This window comes from Elgaria multicarinata, chromosome 17, assembly GCF_023053635.1.
Source record: "Elgaria multicarinata webbii isolate HBS135686 ecotype San Diego chromosome 17, rElgMul1.1.pri, whole genome shotgun sequence".
NCBI lineage: Eukaryota > Metazoa > Chordata > Lepidosauria > Squamata > Anguidae > Elgaria > Elgaria multicarinata.
In genome coordinates this window covers 16970764-16986196 of record NC_086187.1, presented here as the reverse complement: position 1 = coordinate 16986196, position 15433 = coordinate 16970764, and the positions used below count along the sequence as shown (strand labels likewise).

Sequence of the window (15433 nt, the reverse complement as noted above, 5' to 3'; positions counted from 1 at the left end):
GTTTTGCTTACCTATTTCTTGCCTGTTTCTAAATTTAAAATATCTAATTGTCTGGTTTTCCAGCTACTGTGTTGCTTAGAATGGCTTACAACCAAACATTAAAGACAATAGCCTATGACCCTAAATGTGTGTGTGTTTATTGTGCGTGTGATACGTGTATGTAACATGTTATTGTTATTAACTGTATTATTTGGTTGAAAGCCAGTCTAAGCAGCAAATAACTAAGAAGCAGCACAACAAACACAAAAGTAGTTTTTTATTACTGTTGTTTCATGTGCGGTCTGCATTTTTCCAATAATAATAATGGTTAAAAACTAGACAAACGTTGGGCAAAGATTGTAGCCTGCAACAAACATGGACGAATAACAAATAGAACCAACTTACAGAATCTTAGCCAAATGGTTTTTAATAAAGGCCTTGTGCTAAGAGGGAGCTGTTGTAAATTGTTAGAAGCCAAGAAGTCTGCATTTTTGTGTATAGTTTTATTGCTAATTTTCTGTATGCCTGAGAACATAACGTTTAACATCATTGCCTCCATCTAATAATAATCTTTAAGAAGAAAAATGTTTGCTCATTTGCAGTGTATGCTGAGATAGCGGATGGGAGATTCCTCCAACTTACCTCTTACTTTACAAGCAGAGATGGTTATCTATTATTTCTTTCTCTAATAGGCTATCCGCTAAGCAAATATTTGAGGGAGGTAATTTGAGTCTGAGCAACATTCCCGTAGATTTGAACTACAAAACAAAAGATAGACTTTGTGCAGGTTACTTTAGCAAACAGAATAAACATTGCACAAAGGCAGAGGTTTAGTTCCACTTTCAAGCCTTAGTATTTGCAACTGAAGGTTAATAATAATATACCATATTTCTTCGATTGTAAGACGCACACTCATTTCAGTACCACCAACAGGGAAAAAACCCTAAGACACACCCCGTTTTTAGAGATTTTATATGGGGGGGTGTGAAGTGGGTCTTAGAATTGAAGAAATACGGTATTTATTTCTTACCTGCCTCTCCCTTTGGATCAAGGCGGGGAACAAAATTAGAACAGGAATCAATACATTTAAAAAATTCTTGATTTTACATTGATCTGGATAGGCCTGCTGGAAAAGGCTAGTCTTTAAAGCTGCTTTAAAATCACACAGAGGGTTAATTTTACTAATCTCCTCCGGCAGGCCATTCCACAATCTGGGGGCGACAGAAGAAAAGGTCCTCTGGGAAACTGATGTCAGCCTAGTTTTAGCTGACTGAAGTAAGTTCTCCCCAGAGGACCTGAGTGTGCGGGGCAGACTGTATGGGAGAAGGCGATCTCGCGGGTAACCTGGACCCAAACCATTTAGGGCTTTAAAGGTAATGACCAACACTTTGTACTTTGCCCGGAAACTAATTGGCAGCCAGTGGGGTGATTTTAATGTTGTTTTAATGTGCCTGTTCACATTTTAATTAATCATACCTAGGCTAATTTTGTGATTAAAATATGTGCCTCTTTCACAGGTAGAAAGAATGAAAGAAAGGGAAGGCATAAGAATGTTGACCTCTGTATGGTTGTATAATGGAAGGAAATATAACGGAGGACGTCTGTACTAGACCGCTTGGATGGCTTCAGCAACAAGATAATGATGCTAAACCATGGCTCTGGAAATTCTCTAATTGCTTTTCAGCTACTGAACAGACTTGTCCTCTCAGTGCAAAAACGGTAGGATTTTTTAAGTGGAATGCTGATATGACCTATTTAGGGTGCCAAATGGTCCTATCTGTGGCATTGAAAAGAGGAAGGGGTGATGTATCTGAAGTTGTTTAGTCTTCTCTACAAGTGAAACTTTCTTCTATCCCAGAAACTGCTGCATGAAGATCTCCACATTTTACTTTTTATGCTTAGCACAGATATAGCTGTGAGTTCTCATGTTTGCTTCGTTGCCAACTCTAATGAATAATTTCAGCAGTTTCTGTCCCTATAGTTCTGTTCGTAGTGAATAAGACAGCCTCTTCATATATTAATTTCTTTCCATCGCTGATTTTTATCGTGCCTGCGCAGAATTTCAGGATCCTGTCTTCATTCTGCTTGGTTTTTCCACCATGCTTGTGCAATACCCTTATTCCATCTGCTTTAGAAAGATGTGCCATGCAACTCTACCACTTTCCTGATAAACCATAAAATGGACACATGAGGAGTGAAAGACGTAATCAATAAATGTGATGGATAAGATCTTTGGCTCCAAGTTAGGTGAACCTGAAAATCGGGAATGCAGTAGAGTTGGTATGTAAACATACAACTTTTATTGCTACCTTGATGAGAGAGAGAGAGTTTTCTTCATGTTGGTAACTGGCTGCCAGTCACAGTCATAAGCAAAAATACATTCCCTGATTCCTGAAACATCCTTCTATGGTGTGGAGGAGGAGTTTATATTACTCTTGACTGTGTCTACTTGTGTTCTGTTGCACATCTTGTTTGCCAAAGAAACTCTTCTCTTACCTGGTGCCAAATTCCAAAAAGGGTGGTCATGTTAAGAGAATCTTGGAAACTCGTAAAGCATATCTGGTGAAGGTTCAGACTGGATGAGGGCCGGGAGGAGGCCAGTATAACACTGCATAGATCTTCCCTCGCTTCTATAGCTTCTGCCATCTGCGCTGTTAGCCATTGTAACCCCATCTCCTTTCTGTTTCTCCTCTGTCCCAATCCTTGTTTAAAAAAATCCTCAAAAGATTGAAAGCCAAAGTTGAGGAAGTATAAACCTCAAGATTGGATTACTGCAACGCGCTGTATGTGGGGCTGCCCTTGAAGCTGATCCGGAAGCTGAAGCTAGTGCAGAATGCTGCAGTTCGCCTGTTGTCTGGAGTTGCCCCTTTCCAGCATGTAACTCCTCTGGTGACGAAACTGTACTGGCTGCCTATTTGCTACTGGGTCAGGTTTCTTCTACTTGTGTACAAAGCCCTAAACAACTTGGGACCAGGATACCTGAGAGAGCGCCTTCTCCCCTACCAACCTGCCCAGTCACTGAGGTCATCCGAGGGCCTGCTCCTGGTGGTCCCACATAGATCCATCCTCCGATTGGAGTCCACCAGGGGAAGAGCCTTCAGCATGGTGGCTCTCCTCCTATGGAGTTCCCTGCCTCTAGAGGTCAGGCAGGCTCCAACTCTGTACTCCTTTCGGCGCCTCCCGAAAACATCTTTATTCCAGGAAGCCTTTCCTTAATGTTCAGCCAGGAGTCACTGCTTCTTTTAAGATCTGCGTTTAGTGTTTTATTCTGTTTTTATTTCCATTTTATCTTGTACACCGCTCTGAAATTTTTCAATGAGGAGCGGTAAATATTGTAAATAAATAAATAACAAATAATAAAATAAATATATACAAGGGGCATTGCCAAATTTGGCTTTGTAGATGATAATGCAACCCCGATTGAATGTATTACGGATATGAGAAGCTTGCTTTGTACTTCCAAGTCTGTCTGTCAGAGCGGTACCTTGATAATGCATTTATTATTATTTATTACATTTATATACCGCCCCTTAGCCAAAGCTCTCTAGGTGGTTTACAAAAGTTAAAAGCAGAAAACATTTTTAAAAAGTATACAAAATTTAATACCATGAAAAACATAAAGACAACAGTATAAAAACAACAGTATCCATTTAAAAACAAAAGTTCTGGGGTCCGTTAAAAAACAAACTTAGCGCTGTTAAATGCCTGGGAGAAGAGAAAAGTCTTGACCTGGTGCCTGAAAGATTACAGTGTTGACGCCAAGTGAGCCTCCTCGGGGAGAACATTCCACAGTCGGGGGGCAAACACTGAGAAGGCCCTCTCCCTTGTTGCCATCCTCCGAGCTTCCCTCGGAGTAGGCACTCGGAGGAGGACCTTAGATGTTGAGCGCAGTGTACGGGTAGGTTCATGTCGGGAGAGGCGTTCCATCAGGTCTCGTGTGGCACTGATCATCTTTGCAATGTCTCCTTACCTCTCAGAACGAGTCCATGGAGAAGAAGAAAGCTGCTGTGGAGTTGAAGGATGTCCCATCCCCTCACCACGCCGCTTCGAAACCATTTGCTGCTCTCCCCCTTCCTGATGTTCGCTCCCTTCAGCAAAAGCAAATACAATTGTCATCCAGTTCTAAAGTAAGCTGTTGTACTCATGACTCTGACTCTTCCACTCACGGTCCTCAACTGCATTTCGGTGGAGGCGGTGGTGGTAGCTTGATTCACCCTGGCACAGTATTAGACTCACAAGGCACTGGAACAATCACTTGTCAAATAGGGTCTGGTTTTGCTTATCAGTCTGCCTCCTCACTCAAGAACGTTCCAGCTCGAAGCGGCGTTGCTGGCGTTGCCAGTGACTTGTCTGGAGTGTGCCTGGAAAACAGTGTCTCTTCCTGTCCGCACTTCCCCTGCTGTGGGAAACTCCACTTCCAGTCCTGTCACGGTAACGTGCACAAACTCCATCCGTTTCCCGCCCATCAGAGCTGCGCAACGTCGGGTTATTTTTCCTGTTCTGAGTTCAGAAGCGGGGCTACCGGGCTTTTGGAGGAACACATCGCACAACCGGAGCGAGCGTCTTGTGTTTGCACCAACTCGCTGCACCTCAAAGTCACACCTTCCGTTTATTTAAAGGGCTCTCACTACTGCACTGAGTGTTTCAGCAAGGTTTGTACCGACACGTACTTATAATGCCCTGTGTATTGTGGGGCTTTCATCTGGATATTTACTAAACCCAAGTTTGATGATTTGCAGTTTTAATCTTGCAATTTGGTAATTTCAGAGCCAGCATTAGCTTAAGCCCTCTTTAGATCCAGGTTGGGGGGTTTGTGAAGACAGTGGCCAGCTTCCTTGAAATGTAAAATCCATTCTCTGAGTCTCCTCGTCATGTTCTGCAGTTCCTGGAGGAACAGCACTTCTCTACCGACTGCTCTAGAAGACGAAACCTTTTTTTCTCACCCTGATACATCTGAAACCATATCAGGTTTTAATTTTAATACAGGAAGTAATCAGAATCTCTAGATGCAAAGAGGTTACTTGGATTTGTGCATTTTTTCTTAAAGTAAGGGATTAAATGTGTTTGTTTTTCCATCAAACATCATTGAAGTGAAGGTATTTCTGTGATTTTAGCCTTGGTACACTGTGGTTTGGGTCATCAAACGGATGGCAACAACAGCCTGAAAATAATACTGGTTTTAGTCAAGTTGGTTGCCTGAAAGTAATTTTAGGGTGCAACCCTATGTGTGTTTGGACAGGGGGGGAAAGTCTGGCTGGGGAAATACATCAGATTTGTAGGCTTGAGAATAACTTTTCAGGTGCTTGCATTAAACACTTTTAGCTACTGTCTCATTGCATGGATGGCAGCGAAGGACCGTTTTTCAGCCTCAACTTCTTGCGTGCTTGAGCACTTAAGAAGGGGAAGGCTTGCATAGTTTTTTTTTTTCCATCTCCAGGCCCCACTAACATAGAACAAATGGTAGAGATCAGCTACTTGAAGCCTGCGATCTGAGCATTAAAAGTGTCCATTAAAACAAGAGCCTGGTGTGTGTGCGTGTGTTTTTAATGAAGTTCTGATTACAGCACCATTGGGATTATTCCCTTTGGTTAATGTAGTACAGTATTATAGTCCTTTCCTCTCCACTCTGGCTTGTCTGTGATGGAGAATGAACTAGATGAACCTTGGTCTGCATCCAGTAAAGCCATTACGTTTTTATGCCTTTGTGCACACCAGGGTCTGCTCTGTGCTCTCCTCTCCCTTTGTGTCTCTCAAGAAGGAGGGATGGTGGAGGGAAATGAGGCTTGCCGGCAGGCTAGTCCAAAAACAGAACAGGGAACCTTGATTCCACCCTTTCTTTTACCCTTTCGAAGTGGGCAGCCCCATTTTATTTTAAAAGTTTCCAATCCCAAGGCTAAAGAAATGTGGGAGCTCAAACCTAAAAGCCCGTGCAAACCGTAGCTGCTCTCCTAGTCCACGTGGAATGTAATTCATTCAATAGCACACTGCGTCTCCGTCTTTCTCTTAGTATGGCTAGTACTGTGCCCTAAGTGATGCTGTATGTTTTCCCAACAGCCATCCAGAGAGAGTTTGGTTGATGCAGCTAAAATTTGGCCAAATATTCCTCCTCCAAATGCTCAAGCTGCACCTGTCTCCCTCCCAATATGTAATGGCTGCGGAACCAAAGGAGCAAGAAAAGAGAAGAGTTTACTGCTGGCAAGCAGCTTTGGCCAGTTGCCACAGAAATACGGTAAAGTGCATTGCCTTCGCGGATATGCTTTTAAAATTGTGAAAGTTTTAACATTCTCCATAATCTGTTAAGTGTTGCATTTCTGTCTGAAGGTATGAAAACTCAATTTCTTAGAAGGGAACTAGTATTACAGAAGTGTCAGACTGTGTGACCAGATAGATTTAGATTCAAATCCCTACTCAGTCGCAGGGCCACCATGATGTCTGAACCCAGCCATTGATACTCTTTATTTCAATCTTGAGACGGCCCCTGGCAATTCCATTGGCCATAAAAGGTCTACTCTGGAGTTAGTGGGGTGTAGATCACGGATCAGATGGGGCATGTTTTCACTTAATTGTGTTGATCCAAACCTTTTTTCCGCTAGGCGGACTTAAACATTTTATCTGTGTAATTAATATTCCAGGGAGGGCTTTCTAATTTCTTCCATCTTGGCTAGCTTTTGAAGCTGCAGCGCTAGCATTTGCAATGGGTTGATCATTTTTATCTTTTCCGATGATAGGATCTCCAGAAGTTACGATAACAGGCCAAGTGCTAGAAAACCTGCCTCCAATTGGAGTCTTTTGGGATATTGAAAACTGTTCCGTTCCTTCCGGCCGTTCAGCTGTGGCCGTGGTACAGCGAATTCGTGAGAAGTTTTTTAAAGGCCACCGAGAGGCAGAGTTCATTTGTGTGTGTGACATCAGCAAGGAGAACAAAGAAGTTATTGAAGAACTGAACAACTGCCAGGTAAGCTCTTCGGGGTTCAACTGCTTCCCCCAAGTCTCTCTGTCTCCAGCTCAGATCTGGGCTGTAGAAGAATTAATAGAATCCTAGAGTTGGACGGGGTTGTGTAGGCCGTTGAGTTCATCCCCTTGCTCGATGTAGGAAATCCACAGCTAGATCATCCAAAACAGATGGCTGTCTAGCCTTCTGCTTGTAGACCCTTCAGTGAGAGAGAGAGCCCACCCCCAGGTAACTCTGTTTTTGATCTCCTCTTATCAAGAAGTTTCTCTTAATGGTCAACTACAATCTATCTTCCTGAAGGTTAACACCGTCCTGAGACTAATCTCTTTTTGTGTCCGTCGTGAATTCTCCTCTGCCTTGCACCCTTCTTGTAGGCTAAGCTTGTTGCGTCTAGTCCTCTCCTCTGGGTCAGCAGAGAATATTTGCCCTCTGCATATGTGACAGGTCCTCACGTATCTGAAGAATGACATATCGCTCCCCCTTATTCTTCATACCCAGTCCAGAATTGAAGAAAGCCATAAAGACTGATCTCTTCCGGCAGGCCTACCCAGTTGAATTTTAGATGCCTTTTTTATCAGTGTGCTGGTTTGAAACGTTTGAATTAGTTGTATGTATTTTATGGTGTTTTTATTTGTGATGTACACAGAGGGATCCAGAGGGAGAGGCGGGTAACAAATAATTTTATTTATTATTATTATTATTTCAGCCTTTCGCCCATTCTTATCGGTCTCTTCTGCCAAGACTCGCGTTCATGCCTTGGTTATTTCCCACTTCGCCTCTTGTAATCTCCTGTTGACTGGTCTTCCTTCTTCTCATCTTTCCCCATGGGTTTCCATTCATCATGCAACGGCTAAGATTATTTTCTGGCTCGTCATTTTGATCACGTCACCCCGCTTCTAAAATCCCTTCACTGGCTCCCTATCTCCTACAGAATTCAATACAAGCTTCTCCTTTTGACTTTTAAAGCTTGTCACAGTCTGGCTCCTCCCTGTCTCTCGTCTCTTATTTCACCTTACTGTCCTGCTCACACCCTTCGCTCTAATAACACTACGTCTCTTACCTGCCCAAGAGTTTCCACTTCTCTCACTCGTCCTCGCCTGTTTTCACTCACTGCCCCCTAGGCCTGGAATTCTCTTCCAGTGCATCTGAACCGCGACGTTGATCTCAGTTTTTAAATCTCACTTGGAAACGTTTCTTTTCTCGAAAGCTTATAATCATGTGACGATAATAGTTTTTATTATTAGTTTTATTGTCCCCCATGCTGGTTGGCCTTTCCCTTCCCTGTTTGTTTGTTATTGTGATTTTAGAATGTAAGCCATAGGGCAGGATGTTTTGTATTCTGTTTTATTTTGTTCTGTACAGCGCCATGAACGTTGATGGCGCTATATAAATATTGATAATAATAATTTCCACATGTAACGTTTTTCCATACACTCAACTACTTTTCATTTCCCTCCTCTCACCCTGTTGCTGTGGGTCTACGCCCTTGAGAAGGGCTGGGCGACTGTGCCCTTAAAGTGCTGTGCCCAGCACAGGACCCAATACTCTAGATGACGCATGGAAAGTGTAAAATAAAATGGAACCATTGCTTCTCATGAGTCTTTGGTTCTTTTAACTCCGCCATTTTCCCCAGCTGAATTTATTTATTTATTTATTTATTTATTACATTTATATATACTGCCCCATAGCCGAAGCTCTCTGGGCGGTTTACAAAAGTTAAAAACAGTGGACATTAAAAAAAAAAGTATACAAAATTTTAAACCATCAAAAAATATAAAAACAACAGTATGAAACAGTATCCATTTTAAACAACAACAGTTCTGGGTGTCCATTAAAAAAACAAAACAACTTAGCATCTGTGGTTAAATGCTGTTAAATGCCTGGGAGAAGAGAAAAGTCTTGACCTGGCGCTGAAAAGATTATTATTATTATTTATTTATATAGCACCATCAATGTACATGGTGCTGTACAGAGCAAAACAGTAAATAGCAAGACTCTGCTGCATAGGCTTACATTCTAATAAAATCATAATGAAACAATAAGGAGGGGAAGAGAATGCAAACAGGCACAGGGTAGGGTAAGCAGGCACTGGGTAGGGTAAAACTAACAATATAAAGTCAGCACAACATCAAGTTTTAAAAGCTTTAGGAAAAAGAAAAGTTTTTAGCTGAGCTTTAAAAGCTGCGGTTGAACTTGTAGTTCTCAAATGTTCTGGAAGAGCGTTCCAGGCGTAAGGGGCAGCAGAAGAAAATGGACGGAGCCGAGCAAGGGAAGTAGAGGCCCTTGGGCAGGCGAGAAACATGGCATCAGAGGAGCGAAGAGCACGAGCGGGGCAATAGTGTGAGATGAGAGAGGAGAGATAGGAAGGAGCTAGACCGTGAAAAGCTTTGAAGGTTAACAGGAGAAGTTTATATTGGATAACAACGTTGGTGTCAGGCGAGCCTCATTGTGAATCACGCTGCAGTTTCATTATGCTGCGTTTATAAGAAAGTTATCAACTGTTTATCGTGTCCAGCAAGGCCTCCGTTCGAATGTCTCCTTTTATTTCTTCAGGTGACAGTTGCACACATTAATGCCACAGCAAAGAACGCAGCTGATGACAAACTCAGACAGAGTCTTAGGAGATTTGCTGATACGCACGCTGCACCGGCCACTGTGGTCCTCGTATCAAGTATGTGTAAACAGTGCTTTTATTTAAGAAAAAAGCCAGCATAAATGTGAACTTGTCTGAAACGGTCTTGTTAAACCAACGATTATCGTTGACGGTGCGCTTGTGTTTTCAGCGGATGTAAACTTTGCACTAGAACTCAGTGACTTGAGACACCGCCATGGCTTCCACATCATCCTGGTGCACAAAAACCAGGCTTCTGAAGCGCTCTTGCATCATGCTCACGAGCTCATCAGATTCGAAGAGTTCATTTCAGATTTGCCGCCGAGATTACCACTGAAAAAACCAGTAAGTGATTTCCTCTGTGTGCGCGTTTTTAGGTGAATAGGTTGGAAGAGTTCTGGCTTCCATTCTGGCAAGATGAGGCATTTCTAAGCCTAGCTAACTGCCTGTAGACTGTAACTTAGCACGACGCAGCAATCTTTAACCACCCATCTGCTCCAGTGGTTAGTACTTGGCTAAACAGCTAGGTTTTTGGTTTCTTCTTAAAATGATGACACAACTGTTTCACAACTAGGACCTCCCATATTCCAATGGGAGGCTTGCAAATGCTTCAGTAGGGCCTACTGAAGGTTTAAGGAGTCCTTATAAGCCAGGTTTCCAAGTTTTCATGAACGCAACTGTGGCGTTACCCCACAATTGAGTATCTTGTATATGTCTAGCTTAGTATGTCTGGTAAGTATGGAATGTTAGAACGGAGTGGGTGTGGCTTATGATGTCATAGGTGTGGGGGAAGGAGTATACCCTGTTTCCCCGAAAATAAGACAGTGCCTTATATTAACTTTTGCTCCCAAAGATGCGCTAGGTCTTATTTTCAGGGGATGTCTTATTTTTCCATGAAGAAGAATACGGTACACATTTATTGTTGAACAAAAAAAAAAGGTCTTATTTTCGGGGGAATGCCTTATATTACAACGAGAGGCAAAACTGGAAGTAGGTCTTATTTTCGGGGGATGTCTTACTTTCGGGGAAACAGGGTATAAGGAGAGTGTTGGGAGTTTGTGAGTGTGTGTGAAGAGAGTTGTTTACTGAAGAGTTTGGATTCTAGGGACTTTGGACTGGTATGAAGAGAGTGAGATGGTTGGTGTGTGGAGAGTTTAAAGCCTTTAAACAACAATAAACTTATTTTTATTTTGTTAGCTACCAAATACCACGTGTCAGCTTGGCATTATTTACCTGCCTTACAGTTATTAAACACCCGCACCAGATTATACCCACAGTAAATTCAGAGAGATCCTATATTAAACCTGTTTCCCTCATAGCTAGGGGAAAGGTTTTATTTCACCCTCTCTCAGGTTTTCAGGTGGTGGCGCTTGGCCTGAGAAGGGTTGATTTTTTATTTATTTTATTTATTTAAGGATTTTTATGCCACCATTCAGCCAAAAAAGGCTCTCATGGCGGCTTACAAAAGTATTTCTTGACAGTCCCTGCCCACAGGCTTACAATCTAAAAGACATGACACAAAAGGAAAGGGGATTGGCAGGGAGGAGGAGGAGGGGGAAAAGGAAAGCAAATTCAGGCACTACAATCTTAGTTGGAAAGTTCAGCAGTTACAGGTGACAGCAGGAGGGAGGGCTGCTCTCAGCTGGAGCTGGACCCAGGCACGGCGGAGAGGTGCCTGGCTGCTGCTTCCTCCCTCACTGGTGGCCTCTGCAGAGACAGTTGGTGGCAGGAGGGAGGGGGCTCTGAGCTGGAGCTGGACCCAGGCACAGTGGAGAGGTGCCTGGCTGCTGCTTCCTCCCTCACTGGTGGCCTCTGCAGAGACAGTTGGTGGCAGGAGGGAGGGGGCTCTCAGCTGGAGCTGGACCCAGGCACGGTGGAGAGGTACCTGGCTGCTGCTTCCTCCCTCACTGGTGGCCTCTGCAGAGACATTGATGCCACGGGCCTAGTGTAAGGGTCAGTGACGTCACAGCAACTAGTCCTTAAAACTGTGGGTTGTGTCAATGTATAATACAACATCCTTGTCCAACTCTTCACCTGTGCTTCTGTGTCCCGGCTTCTCTCTCAGCCCACTAAAACCTTTCCCTTCCGAAATTAGGCATGCCATACCTTGTTATATGTTTACAACCTGCCGGCGAACCGAGACAGCAAAAGCATCTGCTACCGACTCCGCCGTTTGTCGGACAACTGCGGTGGGAAAGTCTTGACTATTTCTGGCAGCAGTGCGATCCTCCGCTTCTTAAATCAGGATAGCGCCGAACGCGCCCAGAAGCGCATGGAGAACGAAGATGTCTTTGGCAATAGGATCGTTGTGTCTTTTACCCCAAAAAACAAAGAACTTGCTGAAACCAAGAATGCAAGCTCTACCGGAGCGGAAAAAGTGAAGTCTCCCAAAAAAGTGAACAAGAACACAAAGCTTTGCCTTTTGAACAGGGAGTCGAACGATCAACCTTCCGCCGCCAAAACAGTTGCAGGGAAAGGCCCTCAAGTCCATGGGTCGGCTCCAAAGAACACGAGTGTGAAGAGCTTACAGGTACCGACTTCACAACGCACACCTTTTGTGATTAATCTTTTTTATTGTTTCCAAACACCAATAAATAAAAGACACTACAGAGCAAAATATAATACATATAGGCAGACGCACACATAGAATTATAGAATAGTAGAGTTGGAAGGGGCCTATAAGGCCATCGAGTCCAACCCCCTGCTCAATGCAGGAATCCACCCTAAAGCATCCCTGGCAGATGCTTGTCCAGCTGCCTCTTGAATGCCTCTAGTGTGGGAGAGCCCACAACCTCCCTAGGTAACTGGTTCCATTGTCGTACTGCTCTAACAGTCAGGGAAAAAATCAAACAAAGCAAAAAACAAAGAGAAGCCACAAAAATAAAATGTTCTTCCAATATTCTCCCCAGCAAAAGTATGTAACAATGTTGTTATTTTTTCTTGCTCTATCCAAAGCTTTAATTTCTCTCTTAACATTTTCTACGTTATTGGTTGAATCCCCAGATGTACAAGTCATCTTTTTCTCGTCCCTTCATAAAGTTTACAAAAGGTTCCCATTCAGTTATAAACCTTAAAAGTCGATTTTTCGCTCATTATTGCCTTTGAGTTTCTCCATCTCCGCTAGCTCAAACATCTTCAGTAGCCATTCCTCTGTTGTGGGCACTATTTTGCCCTTCCATGTTTGTCAACGCACACCTTTTAAGAGCTTAAAGCGTTTGGCAGTTTCTGATCTCGTTCATCTTCACAGAAGGAAGATCCGGGCAGGCCCATATGGGAGGAGGCATTCCTTCAGATCACCTGGCCCCAAGCCAATTAGAGCTTTGAATGTTAATTACATCATCATGGGTTGTGGGGTTGTTAATTTTGTTTGATTGTTTTTAGCCTTTGGGAAGTGAAACTATTTTATGAGACAACTCTATACAATGGAAATGCTTTGAAGTACCACAATTAAACTCAGTTTCTTATATCCTCCCGTGGGAGGCACAGGGGCATCCCAATGAACGAGCATATTTTATTATTATTATTATTATTATTATTATTATTATTAATATTAATATTAATATTAATTATTTATTTATATAGCACCATCAATGTACATGGTGCTGTACAGAGTAGAACAGTAAATAGCAAGACCCTGCCGCATAGGCTTACATTCTAATAAAATCATAATGAAACAATAAGGAGGGGAAGAGAATGCACCAAACAGGCACAGGGTAGGGTAAACAGGCACTGGGTAGGGTAAAACTAACAGTATAAAGTCAGAACAAAATCAAGTTTTAAAAGCTTTAGGAAAAAGAAAAGTTTTTAGCTGAGCTTTAAAAGCTGCGATTGAACTTGTAGTTCTCAGATGTTCTGGAAGAGTGTTCCAGGCGTAAGGGGCAGCAGAAGAAAATGGATGGAGCCGAGCAAGGGAAGTAGAGACCCTTGGGCAGGTGAGAAACATGGCATCAGAGGAGTGAAGAGCACGAGCGGGGCAGTAGTGTGAGATGAGAGAGGAGAGATAGGAAGGAGCTAGACAGTGAAAAGCTTTGTAGGTCAACAGAAGTATTTGTGGTCATCCTGAGTCAGAGGACCTTGTCCATTACATTTTGCATTGTCCCCTATACAATGACCCAAGGGAACGATTTGTGGCACCCTTAATTGAAAACTATTCTTACCAGAGCCCACTGGAAGTGATTTTTTTTTTACCTCCTAGTGGACATAGATAAATACGTGAGTTGGCATGTAGCTCTGTTTGCCACAGCTGCCAAAAAAATCAGAAAGAAACACATAGCAGAGTTAGCCATCAACTCTAAAGGAGTTGATCACATATGGATCACCCATGACATGCTATTCCATACTTTTAAAATTTTGTATATCATGTGTTACATGCAATACGTTTATATGCATAATTTCTTTTGTTTTTCTATTTGGTTGGTGATTGTATGGCCAAAAGTAATAAATTTGACTGATTGAGTGACTATATCCCCCCATGCTCGCTGACTTATATTTTTTTTCCTCCTCCCCTCAAGGAACTGTGTCGCATGGAGTCAAAGACTGCAAGAGCATCTGAGAACCACCAAGGCCAGCTAAGAGAAGATGTTGCTTCATTGCAAAATAATCTCAGTGCAGGAAGTTCGATACCCCCAGCGACGAGAAAAACCGGAACAGGAGAATCCATTCATAAAAGCAATCAAAAGTATGTCAGAGGCAAGTCTGGCTTTTGTCAAACCATCAGTCAAAATGACAAACTGAATAACGCCGTTCTCTTTTTCGCAGGAAAGATTTGTTTGCAGCAAGAAGCATCAACAACTCCCCGGTAGAGAGAAAAGAGAAGGATGACACGTTCCAAGTCAGCTTCCCGTCCGCTTTCAGCATGCTCACTGCATCAAGACAGCTCAGTCCAATCCTGATATCTCAAAGTTGCTGGTCATCGAGGTAAGCAACTATTTGAAACCCAATGTTCTGTAAGTCGTCTTCTGTAAGTTGCTCTTGGATCCAGAACTGTCACTGGAGGCACAGGTGGACTCAGTGGCAAAGAGCACCTTTTATCAGCTTAGGCTGATATACCAGCTGTGCCCTTATCTGGACAGAGATAGCCTAGCTACAGTGATCCATGCTCTGATAACCTCTCACTTGGATTACTGCAATGCGTTATACGTGGGGCTGCCTCTGAAAATGGTCCGGAAACTTCAACTGGTGCAAAACAGGGCAGCACGGTTACTAACAGGGACTGGCCAACGAGACCACATCATGCCAGTCCTTTTCCAGCTTCATTGGCTGCCAGTCCAGGTCCGGGCCCATTTCAAAGTGCTGGTATTAACATTTAAAGCCCTAAACGGCTTGGGGCCAGGCTATCTGAAGGAACGCCTCCTCCCGTATGTACCTGCCCAGACCCTAAGGTCATCTTCAGGGGTCCTTCTCCGTGAGCCCCTGCCAAAGGAAGTGAGGCAGGTGGCTACCAGGAGGAGGGCATTCTCTGCTGTGGCACCCCGGCTGTGGAATGAGCTCCCTAAGGAGGTTCGCTTGGCACCTACATTGTATGCTTTTAGATGCCAGGTGAAGACCTTTTTATTCTCCCAGCATTTTAACAGTCTATAAATAAATTTTAACTTGGTGTTTTAAATTTGTAATTTTGCATTGCCGCTGTTTTTATCTGGTTGAGCTTTTATATTGTTTTGTATATTATGGTTTTATACTGTTGTTTTATAGTTTGAATGTTTCTAATTTTTGTGAACCACCCAGAGAGCTCCGGCTATTGGGCGGTATAGAAATGTAATAAATAAATAAATAAATAAGTACCCTGGCGAGAGCAGGGAACACCTGGCCTCCCGTGTCAGGGATGGCTCTGAACATAAGAGGAGCCCTGCTGGATCAGGCCGAGGGTCCATCTAGTCCAGCACTCTGTTCAC

At 43.2% G+C, this 15433-nt stretch overlaps 1 protein-coding gene across 3 annotated transcripts in view; it reads left to right on the top strand.

Moving 5' to 3' along the window:
- The window catches only part of MARF1 (meiosis regulator and mRNA stability factor 1), a 45076-nt gene that overhangs the window by 1504 nt on the left and 28139 nt on the right, over nt 1-15433 (top strand). Inside the window, exons 1-10 of one of the 3 annotated variants that reach the window (XM_063143396.1) lie at nt 1268-1352; nt 1497-1698; nt 3957-4631; nt 6034-6208; nt 6708-6934; nt 9485-9602; nt 9715-9887; nt 11638-12072; nt 14054-14220; nt 14301-14459. In XM_063143396.1, coding sequence (XP_062999466.1) covers nt 1555-1698; nt 3957-4631; nt 6034-6208; nt 6708-6934; nt 9485-9602; nt 9715-9887; nt 11638-12072; nt 14054-14220; nt 14301-14459 — 2273 coding nt within the window. In that variant the 5' untranslated portion in view covers nt 1268-1352; nt 1497-1554. Of the gene's footprint in view, nt 1-1267; nt 1353-1496; nt 1699-3956; nt 4632-6033; nt 6209-6707; nt 6935-9484; nt 9603-9714; nt 9888-11637; nt 12073-14053; nt 14221-14300; nt 14460-15433 lie in introns of those variants that run through there. The other 2 variants (XM_063143394.1, XM_063143395.1) reach the window with 2 other exon arrangements.